The 10,507-nt window shown below is 49.0% G+C and overlaps 1 protein-coding gene across 1 annotated transcript; it reads right to left on the bottom strand.

The window, feature by feature from the left end:
• Positions 1-8,693: 8,693 nt before the first annotated feature.
• Positions 8,694-10,418, bottom strand: LOC104546668 (protein FAM101A-like). Its single transcript, XM_010192103.1, has 2 exons — positions 10,309-10,418; positions 8,694-9,027 (listed from the first exon to the last, which is right to left on the bottom strand). Exons 1-2 carry the CDS (start codon positions 10,416-10,418, stop codon positions 8,694-8,696), a joined length of 444 nt encoding a protein of 147 aa, XP_010190405.1.
• Positions 10,419-10,507: the final 89 nt, after the last annotated feature.

The following is a 10,507-nucleotide window of genomic DNA, read 5'->3' as shown; positions in this document are numbered from 1 at the left end:
ATGTATATGTATATGTATATGTATATTTTTTTCCTGGAATATATACCTATATTCCAGGTAAAGCCCATGCTTGACCAGTTGAGGATGCTCTAAGAGGCCTGAGATGCTGCCATCCCATAATGCCTCCCCAGAAGCTGGACCTGAAGCCAAAACGCCAGCTCCATGGCCACAGCAGGTCGGTAGGTCCACAGCACCATGTGTGTCACCCCCTGGCCAGCCACAGCCATGGGGACGCCTCTGCTGTCCCCGTGCTCTTTGGCAGCCAAAATGAATGTCCTGGAAGTGCAGGCGCTAAAAAAACAACCCCTGTCGGAAGCACAGCAAAAACCCATCTGTGAGAGGAAGAGGTCAGGGAGGAATACAAAGGCTTTTATTTCCTGAGGCATTTGTCAGCAAGACAAATGGGCTTTTTAAAAATTTGCTGCAGTTTTCCTAGCTGGCCTCCCACGCAAACACCAAATGGACTTTCAGGAGCGTAAAGCGGGGTGTTGGCTTGCGTCCTTTGTAATCCAATGCTCGAGGACTCAGACGGGGAACCGCTTGGATCACTGTTTATTATCAGTGAGTGGGGCATATTGAAAGGAAATGGGCAGATTTCAACACTACATCTATAACTAGTTTATTGCTGGCGTGTTCCTCTCTTGCCCTTGTTATTTATGTTGAAAATGATAAATGAGGGATTGATGGTTCTAGCTGCTTTATGAATAATCAGGTTGTTTCCCTGCAAAGCCCTGGGGGAAGGTAATGTTTCTGCAATCCTCCAGCAAAGGGAACGCAGTTTGCCCTCGTGTGTGTGTGTGTGTGTGCTGCTCGTTCCTCTGCAGTGTTTTTGGCCCTTCCCTCTGCACTCGTGTGTATCCCCATGCACCCCCACGGCACATCCCAGTGCTGACACAGGTTTCCCACCCTGTGCAGCCTCTTGACATCGTCCCACGCAGCCACACAGGGGGTGTTTGGAGCAGTTTGGTCTCCAACACAGGACGTGATGGGCATCTCGGTGGCCCATGATGGGGGACTGCATGTCTGGGGTGCAAGCCGGGCACTCTGGGGAGATGCACGGAGGGCCCCAACTGCAGCGGTTGGCTTGGAAGAACCCCTGATCCCATTTGTGTTTCAAGGAGCTGTAAACAGCTGCGGGGCTCAGGATTTGCTTGTGAGTCAGGAAGAGACCCAGGGAGCTGATTTGGATGTTTGTGTGTATAGAAATGTCCAATGGCCGGGCTCAGAGCAGGCTCGGGAAGGGGATCTGGAGGTGGTTAGCTGCAGAGGAGGATATTTTTATGCTAGAAATGTGCTGTCCGCCTGTTTGCAGGGTAGGAAGGATATGATGAGAATCAAAGGCTTGGCAGGATGAGCGTTTTCATCCCTGTAGATGTGAACTCCCCGTCTGTCTTGGACTCTGAGGCGTGGAACTGTTTGGATCCCGTATCGTTATCAGAAGCAGCAAACTGAGCTCATAAAACTCCTTCCTTATGCCTCAAAAAAGCAGTTCCAGGACCCTCTCCCCTACTCGTGAACAAGCCATTTCTGCATTAATTCCCCCCTGTGGATGGGCACAGTGTTGGGAAAGGGGACTCGGTGCTTTGGGGGGAGCTGGGCAGCCATGAGGGTCTTTGCTCCTCTGCTGTGTAACCAGACCAGGGGATTTAGAAACGGGCAGGAGAGCTGGGGATGGTGAACGTGGAGGCCGTGCCATGTGCCTTCTGCGCTATGGGGTAACCGCAGAGGCACCTGCAGTGGGAATCAGCCCCAGATACGGATGCTGGCAGTACCAGCCTGGGAAGCCACCATCCCACCACCACACCAAGGCCCATGCAGCCACCCTGGGGTCTCAGTTGCTGAAGCTAAAGTGCACCCTGAGGCACCGAACCTGCACCACAGGACAAGAGGAGGTCACAGAGCTGCATCTCAGGTGGGTTTGGTCATCCGGGGGTGGCTGTTCTGGGGACAGGGGGACCTTGAGGCCTGACTGCTGTGACAGGCTCCCCTCCCACGTCTGCTCCCCGCAGAGGTGGCCTTAGTGACAATTCAGCATCCAGTGCCAGAGCAGCCGTGTTTCATGCAGGCAGCCGTGATACGCATCCGTCCAGGCGTGCTGCTGCTGCTTCCTTCACACGGGCACAGGTTTGGGACATTCTGGAGGTCAATACAACCTCCGTGCTGCTTGGCATTGCCGAGATCTTCCAAAGACGCTTCTACAGGCCCAGGCTGTGACATTGCCATCTGCTGAGCATAGGGAGCAGAGATCACATCGGGGCTACCATTGTCTTGCATGTGGTAGTACGAGCTGATGGCTTGACAGCAGGGGGAGGATTTTCTGCTCCAGCATCGGGTGAGGTTAAATATTGCGAATCTCTCCGCTGTTTGTTGACCCTACAGAGCTGTGGTAAAGGCGTCTGTTGTTCCCTTACAGCTCTGCTTTGTTGAGTGGAATGGGGATCCCGGCATGTGGGGTTTTATTATTATTTAATTTGTAGCTGCCCATTATCAGCAACTTCTTCTATGTGAGGCTTTTGGCATGTTACGCTCGGCGTTCTTGCTGGCTGTAAAACCAGCCTAAACCTTTCCTTGTGTGCATACAGGCGTCTAGTCTAAACTCAAAGTCCATCCATTATAACTTCAGCACCTTGTAATCCCTCGGAGATATGTGCAATTACTCTCTGAAATATCCCAGGAGCAAAGCTAATACCAAGCATCATCTGCTTAAATTTACAACATCCAAATAGCACAGCAAAAGCCACGAGCTTAGGGGTTAGCTCATCTGAGCGCGCTTGCCAAAACACATATCCTGCACCTAATACTGCTTTTGCTGCTGAGGATTTAGCTGCCACCTCAGGAATCTTCATTGGACGGCACTCACATTCTATGGTTTTATTTAAATAGCAGGAGCGAATGCTCATGTCCTTCATCTGGCATTTGGGTTTCGACCACTGAACTCGCCCAGTCTGTACGTCCCTGCCTTCTCCACGCTGTGTTTCCTTGGGTGCTCGAGCAGGAGTGTGTCCTGTCCCTCATCCTAGGAGCAGTGTTGTGCCAAAAAGCTTGGGATGAGGACACGGGCGCTTCCCATGCACCCGAAGGAAGCCTCTTGTGTAACATGGCTTTCCTCCTCCTTTCCATTCCTTGGTTTAACAGCCATTTTTCATCCAAGTCTATTGACTTCATCCCCATAAATCCAGTATGGTTTTTCCATGAGGGTTAGTGTCAGAATCTCCCTGCAGACATCTTGGAAGACAGCTGAGCACTCTACTTGTGGCTGGCTGTGGAGCCCAAGGCATTTACAGCAATGGCTTTAAAATGCGCTTCATGGGTAGGAAGGTTTCAGCCCTGATGCAGCCTCCATCATCTGGAAAGCCGGGACACAGCAGGGATCCCAATACTGCACTGGGATGTGGATACCTGGATGCCAAGTAAGCATTGGGTTGGTTCTTCCTGCCCTTCAAAGCCACGGAAAAGCTGGGAGAGGAGTCATCCGGATTGAACACCGGGGTTTCACAGCTGGGTAGAACAAGATCGAGCAGGAGGAGGGAAATTTAAGAGTGAAGAAATGGTAAAACTGCTGACCAGTGAAGTCTTGAAAGGTAAAATCACCTCTCAGGAAGCGTGAGTTTTGTGCCCTCTGATATTTCAACCCTCCCTGGGCAGAGCAGGTTTTACACATCAGGTTTTACACCTGGGCATCAGGCACCAAGTAAACGGGCAAGGAAGAGGAAGGAAACTCCGGACACATCAGGTTTGAGCGTTTTATTACGATAGATAAATTTTGTCTTCTTAAATTACTCTCTATGAGTTGAACAGAAAGGGATTATTGTGGAGGGGGAAATATACAAAAATAAAAGGATATTGTGAACTACTGCATCACCACATATACAACACTAAAGTACTTTACAAGCACTGAGAGAACCAGACTTACAAAAATAAAAATATGACACATCCTTATGCATTTCCACCAGTTACGTGTTCTCTGCTTCCCCCTCTAACCTTCAAACACCTTTCAACCCCATCTTCAGGTCACGATTCACATGGTAGGATACTCTGCTCGTTTTCACAGCCGTCACAGTATCTGGAAAAGAATTGGTGCTTCCCAAGTCTTATAAAATACAATGGTTATTGGAGAGCTTCAGGGCAGACGTTCAGAACACATCAAGGTGTGAGTGCTGGGGTGATCCCCAGGAAAATCTGAATATCCCACAAGATCCATCACGCCCCATGAAGCGTCCCCTCATCTCCACTGAGGCACAGCGCTGTGCACGGCTGCTTGGTACACGCAGTCCTGGGGATCGCTGGTGCTCACAGACTTCAGTGGGACTCAGTGACTGTGACAGGATGGATCTGATTTTATTTCAGCTCTAAAGAAGAGAAGGATGCCCTTTCCACCAGGAAAAACAGGCAGGTTAAAGATACCATGGCTAAATATCCTAGCTCCCAGTGTTCACACACAGAACCATTCACCTCCAGATCAGATTCACGCAGCCTTTTAGTCTTCAGTTTGTTCTACAAAGTCTTTTGCTCATGAGCCTTCCAGTGACCTTTCCCGGTTTTATTTTTAAGACGCACTCAACATAAATAGTAAATAGCATTCACTTCTCTGACCAGCAGCTCACTCAAACACTGCTATCAACATCCAAACCTCATTTCATCACTCCCAGAAAGCGTGCACCCAGGGTGCGAATCTGTCTGTGTTTCGCATTGAGAAAAGTAGAGCTGGCTTAGGGAAAAGAAAAAGAGGAAAATACAGACAAAAGAAGCAGTAAACTGCTTTGGTCGAAGTTGTTCTCTGTGATCTGTGCAAAGTACTCTTCAATATTTAGTCAGGTTTCCCTCTCTTTGGCCCCAAAGGCAATGCAGCAATGCAGGCAGAGCAGACACGAGCGTGCTCTGTTGCATTCAGGGGCATGGAGGGGATGGGGGGCAAACCCTGCACCTTTGAGATACTGACTTGCCATACTGAAATAATCTTCCCCCAAAAAAAAACCCCCAGAGGGCTTCTGGGAAAGTTTCTGATCTCAAAAATAACTACTAATGGAAAATAACTCCTGAAGGCTGAGTCTGACTTCACCCATCAGGCTTACAGGACTGGGGGCAACACGCACACTGGGATGCTGGAGAGAAATCGTGAAGCCACAGTCCCAGCTGCTCAAGGAAACACCTTTCTAAGCAGCATTTCCTCTCAAATTATCATTTGTATCTTTGAGAAAATATATATGAACTAAGATCTGTTGGTTGAGATGAATAATGCTCTTTTAAAAAGCAAAACACCTCACTAGCAGGATTAATTTTAGATGTACAAACATACTACGGGTGAGGCACTTCTTGGCTGCTCTGAGTGATTCCTCATTGGCAACACACACACAAAATTCAGTTTCTGGTGTTTAAGAATGAAAAAAAACAAAACACCACCATTTTTCCCAGTCGTGATCAAGACAAACTTTGGCTCTGCCTAACCCAGCCACGGGGATGGGAGCAACAGGGACAGAGTTCGGGCGGGCAGGGTGGGCTCTGACCCCTCTGTGGTTTTCTTGTCCTTAGGAAAAACCAAGTCCCTGCCCAACGCCAGCTTCCACTGAGAAGAAAAGCAGCTCGTGATGGGCCCATGGGAGACACCGTATCAGAAGGTACTTTTCTCAAGAATTCCTACAGATCTCAGGCGCTCGGCAATGTCACAGTTTGGATGTGGCCCAGGCTGGTAGCCCACCACGGTCTGCCCATGGCTGCACAGCTCAACGTGTGTTCACAGCCCAGAAACCCAAGCTGCTGCCTGGCTTTCTTTTTTTCTGACAGGGCAAAACCAGAAAAGCAGCTTAAGCTGAAAGGAGCAGGAGCACGTTAGGTCATTTCTAGTCTATTTGCAGACAAAACGAAGCACAAAGCTTCCAAGAGGCTGGGGCTGGAGACGTGTGGGGACCCTGCAGTGCCAAGGACGCAGCCTCCCTGGGGTCACATCCACCTGTGAGACCTGAGCAGCCCCTGTCCCCACACGGTCACAGAGCAGGCTGTGGTTCGGGTATCTCCACTGGATTTCTATTTGCACGCTAGTTTTGGGGTTGTTGGTTTAATTCTTTTTTCCCCTGTTGCAGCTAATGTTTAGGAAGCAGAACTAACAGTGGGCAAAGTGGGCAGAAGCCTGATGAAAGAGATCCTTTGGTAGAAAAACCTGTCCTGCTCAAACACTTTCATGATCAAAACCTGCAGCTTTGTGCTTGGAGCAGGGGAATAATCCAACTGTTAACAGAAAAAAGCCTGGTGTGCGATCAGAACAGGGAGTGCTTGGCAACCCTTCAGCTTGGAGGTCAGCCTGACCCCTGCCTGCTCAGTGGAGGTGCCTGAATCTCATTTGTCATCATACAGGGATCTCCTGGACGTGTTTGCCCTGCTTTTGAACTTGGATTACACAGCTGCTCAGTTTGGAAACCTTTGCTACAGACTCTCACAGGTGCACGGAAAGAGGCCTCCAGAGCCTTTGCGATGAACCCAGGAAGGTAATGAGTATTTCCACTGGTCACAAGGCCAGGACAGACCTCAAGATGAGCGAGCAAGTCAGTGCACCACCAGCTTGCACTGCACTGCAACCACGTTCATACCAGCTCCAGCTGTGCTAAGATAACTCCACAGCGCTCGTGTTTGCTGGAGCTCTGGGGAGAAGGGTTGCTTAAGGCGTAATGATCCCTCCAGAGGCAGACGGTGCTTTTCCAGGCTTTGATGCTGACAGTCAGTGACAGCAAAATCTGACCAGTAACAAATACAATCCTTGTTTCTGCGTTGCCGAGAAGAGATCAACAGTAGGTGGAAGCCTTGGAAATCCTTTGAGAGATTTCTTCCTACCAAGTCCTAATTCTGAAATAGAGAGTGTGCCACAGCACACAACTGAACTAACGATGCTTCAGCTGTCAGGATTTACGTTTGTATATAAAGATGTCATATTTACCTCTGGTGGAAAAATCTGTGCCTCATTTTAAACAAGAGAACTCTGTTTCATAAAGGTCACTGTTCTGGTCACATTTACCAATTGCCTTTTGAAACCAATGGAAAAAGTATCTTTATAAGTCGCTATTTAATTTTATTAAGTTTCAGATTATTTTTTTTTAAATCTCTGTGGGTTTGTGCGTCAACTGTTCTGGGCAATCAGCTACGTCTTGTTGACACTGTTAATAGGTTTTTCTGACTTGGCTGCTAGGTTGTGTTCTGAAATAACTCGATCAGACTCACAGCAGGTCAGGAACAAAATGGAAAGTTTAGAGGAGGGAAAGCTGGAAATGAATTTCCAGAGCTGTGTGGTTATTTTTTAAGTCTGGGCTCTTCTGAGCAGCATGCAAAAATCCTTGGTGAGATTTGTGGAGACAATTCCATGCCATTTTCAAAGGTTATGTTTGTGGGGATCCAGGCTCTTGCAGTTTTCCAGTGAGCTATGAAAGTGAAGAGATACCAGGAGATGTGATACGTGAGTGGGGAATGGTTTATCTTAGGATGGCTGTAGTGACTTCTGCTCTGTGTTTCTTGATCCTTTTGCAGAGACAGCTCAGCTGTTTAAGTACCTGTTGAACTGCTACAGCCCCGCTGATCAAGGAAAACGTGGCTGGATTTGGGCTCTTCCATACTTTGAGCTCTACACTGAGGAAGTTTGGCTGCTCCTCCACAGCCAGCGAAGCTGTCCATGCCACAGGTATGGAAACTGTTATTAAGAGCCTGAGCAACCTTGCTCATGAGTTAACCCTGCACTGGCTTCTTTGAATTTGATAGCATCTTCCTGTACTACGCTCCTCTCTGTGATACAGCCATGCCCTGAAACTCAAAAGGGCTGCAAGTGCATAAAGATCCCTGTAAATTGAGTGTCTGAGACAACGAACAGCATGGCACACTTGGACTGACGATACTTTTGAAAGAGGACGCTGGGTGCCTACATCACTTGGGCACTTCTAGAAAACAGCCCTTCAGCTATTCTGTTTCCTCAGCTCCCCTGCATAACTCTTGGCTGGGCTCACAGACAGTGGCCATGCATTGGGGCAGGTCTTGCTGTGGTATGTAAACATCTGTATCTGCTAACAACAGCACCGTGCACCTCTTTTCTTCCTCTTTTTCTTGGTGACAGTCCCCACTCCTCCCAGTAAGTCAGGCCTCAGGTTACTGCAGTGGTGCAATATTGCAGCAATCTCCCAGATGAGCTGTGAGAGCAAGATGTGATGCACTGATACAAACAACCGTCGCCTCTGCGTTTAAACCCTAAGAGACCTGGCTTGGTGTATGCTGGGCAGGCTGGATGCTGACTGTGCAGCTGGTCTTCCTTTTGCTGAGATCAGAGTAGCTCTGAAGGTTACAGTGAGCCTCACCTACGTGCTAGGTGAGACCTACACAGCTCATAAGGCAGCACTCTGCTATAGGTAATAGGGTCCTTTGTCATCTTGATTTCATCTAAACATAAGTCAAAAATAGATATGCTTGGGGAAAAAAACAAACAAAACAAAACAAAAATAAAATCCAGATCATGAATGTCAGGAACGTTGCAAAATACAAGCCAGCCTTTCACTGATTAAAAACATCCCGTGCCCTGCAAGCCTCCACCCAGCCAGTTCAGCCTCACCCAAGACGACGTACTCTCCAGCCATTAATATTCAGTTGCCATCAAGGAAGGCCCAGCCAGAGGCCCAGCAAAGGCCACAGCCTCCTCGAGGTCGCAAGGTTGCCAGCGGCAGGGCGGATCAGAGGGTCTCGCTGTAGCTGACGCACGGGCTGGTTTCCTCGCAGAGTTCCAGCTGCACGCTGGAAGCAAACCAACGCTTGGCACAACCCAAGCTGTAGTTGAGGGTGGTCCGGTAAATGTTCTTGGCACGCTTAGGAAAAATGATGGTGGTGCTCTGAAACCTCAGTGGCTTCTGGCGGGGCTCGAAGATCAGCTGGGACTTGTAGTTCCGCCAGGTGCAATTGGGAGCAGCGATGACCGTCTCGCTGTAGGTGGTGACGGTGGGGATGGGGCCGTAGAAGATGTCATCCCGGTAATGCTTCTCGGAGTCGTACTTCACCTCGGAGTTGCACCTACAGAGGACAGCAAGGTATCAGAAACACAGCCCTGCGAGAGAAGACAGGCAGGACCCTTTGGAGCTAGGAACTTTTTAAGAGGTGAGGTTGCTTGTTGGGGCTTACCTAAAATCTAAGCAATAGTCAAATAGCAGGTGGAGCAAAGAGATGCGGTAGGCTAATGAACTCAAAGGTCTTCTCCAACCTAAACAATTATGGCTGTCTGATATCCAAGCCATCAGTCTCAAAGGAAGTGGCCATGTAACAGTCATCAGATAAAGAACCCAAAAACCATGGGACGTCAGTGCCCTGCCTGTTTTCACCAGAAGGGGTGTATGGACACCAGGGCACCTAAAGGGCTCTTCCTAGAATGGGGGCCACGGGTAGCAGCAGGACTTTCATTTGTTTTCCTTTGCTCCCCAAATGATCAGCAGCCAAGGAATGTGCACCTCCACGTTAAAAGAAAAAAGATTAAAAGGTGGGTGTGTGCTTGTCATTACCTCCTCCCCCAGGGGGGCTGACTGATTGTGTCCTGCATGTAATAAGAGCTGCTGTAATGTATTTTGCACAGCCAGGGTGTAAGCAAGTCATTCAGCACACATAAAACAAGACTCCCGTGTAATCACCATAAAATCATGCCCGCTGGCAGTTCCTCGGCAAGCAAGAGATTTACTGGGGTACGTTTCCAGAGAGACTTTTGCATAGGTTGAGGAGGTGGGAATTGGGTTTAGAGTCCTCACACCGACCCTGCCCCAAGCTGTGTGTAAATGCTCCGTGCTCTGTTTCACCAAGTGTGAAAGAAGAGCACAGACCAACATTTACCCATTGGCTGCAGCACCAGCCCCACAGGAGGTCAGAACAGCTCCATCACTGCCTTGAGGGACCATCTCCTCATGAGGAGAAGCTTGTTCTGTCTCCGTGGGCTGGTCTAATGTTCATTCCTCTGTTGCAAGGGCTAACAAAACCAGGTGCCGATTATAAGGGTGTTACTTCTCCTGAGCATACAAGTCAGCAGGGAACAGGATGAAGACCATCAGGTTACTTAGTGAAGGCCATCAAGCCTACAGACGGTCATGGTTTTCTCCCATAGCCTTGGTTTTTTTGCTGGCCTTGAAAGGAAAGACTTCTTCTCTTACAACCTCCCTCCAGTTCTTGCTTCTGCTGCTGTCAGTGTCTTTAATTCAGGCATTATTCTCCCACCTGTCCCATCAAAATAACCATGACTCCCATTTGTTTGCAGAGGTAAAGCATCAAGAAAAAGAGAGAAATGCCCACCTACGCACCCAACCCCATCAGTACCTGATTTCCTGCACGGGCTCAGGGCTGACCTCAATGCTCTCTCCAAAGAACACAGGGTACATTCGAGGCCTCATCTCTGGCATGGCTGGGTTCAGGAGCAGGTAAGGCATCTGGAGGGAAGAAGAACACAGCGAGCGTTGGGTCGCAGCGGGTGATGCTGGTAAGGTTCATGATGTGGTGTGGCTGGGAGGTGAGGAGG

Source organism: Mesitornis unicolor, unplaced genomic scaffold (genome assembly GCF_000695765.1).
Source record: "Mesitornis unicolor isolate BGI_N332 unplaced genomic scaffold, ASM69576v1 scaffold43929, whole genome shotgun sequence".
NCBI lineage: Eukaryota > Metazoa > Chordata > Aves > Mesitornithiformes > Mesitornithidae > Mesitornis > Mesitornis unicolor.
The sequence above is the reverse complement of the archived record's forward strand: the minus strand, read 5'-3'. Positions and strand labels throughout refer to the sequence as shown.

Bases quoted from the DNA above. Each gene is read 5' to 3' on its own strand.
- LOC104546668 (XM_010192103.1), bottom strand. From the start codon at position 10,418: ATGCCTTACCTGCTCCTGAACCCAGCCATGCCAGAGATGAGGCCTCGA. The intron at 9,028-10,308 runs GTACTGATGGGG...TGTCCTCTGTAG, and splicing joins GAGCCCGTGCAGGAAATCAG to GTGCAACTCCGAGGTGAAGT.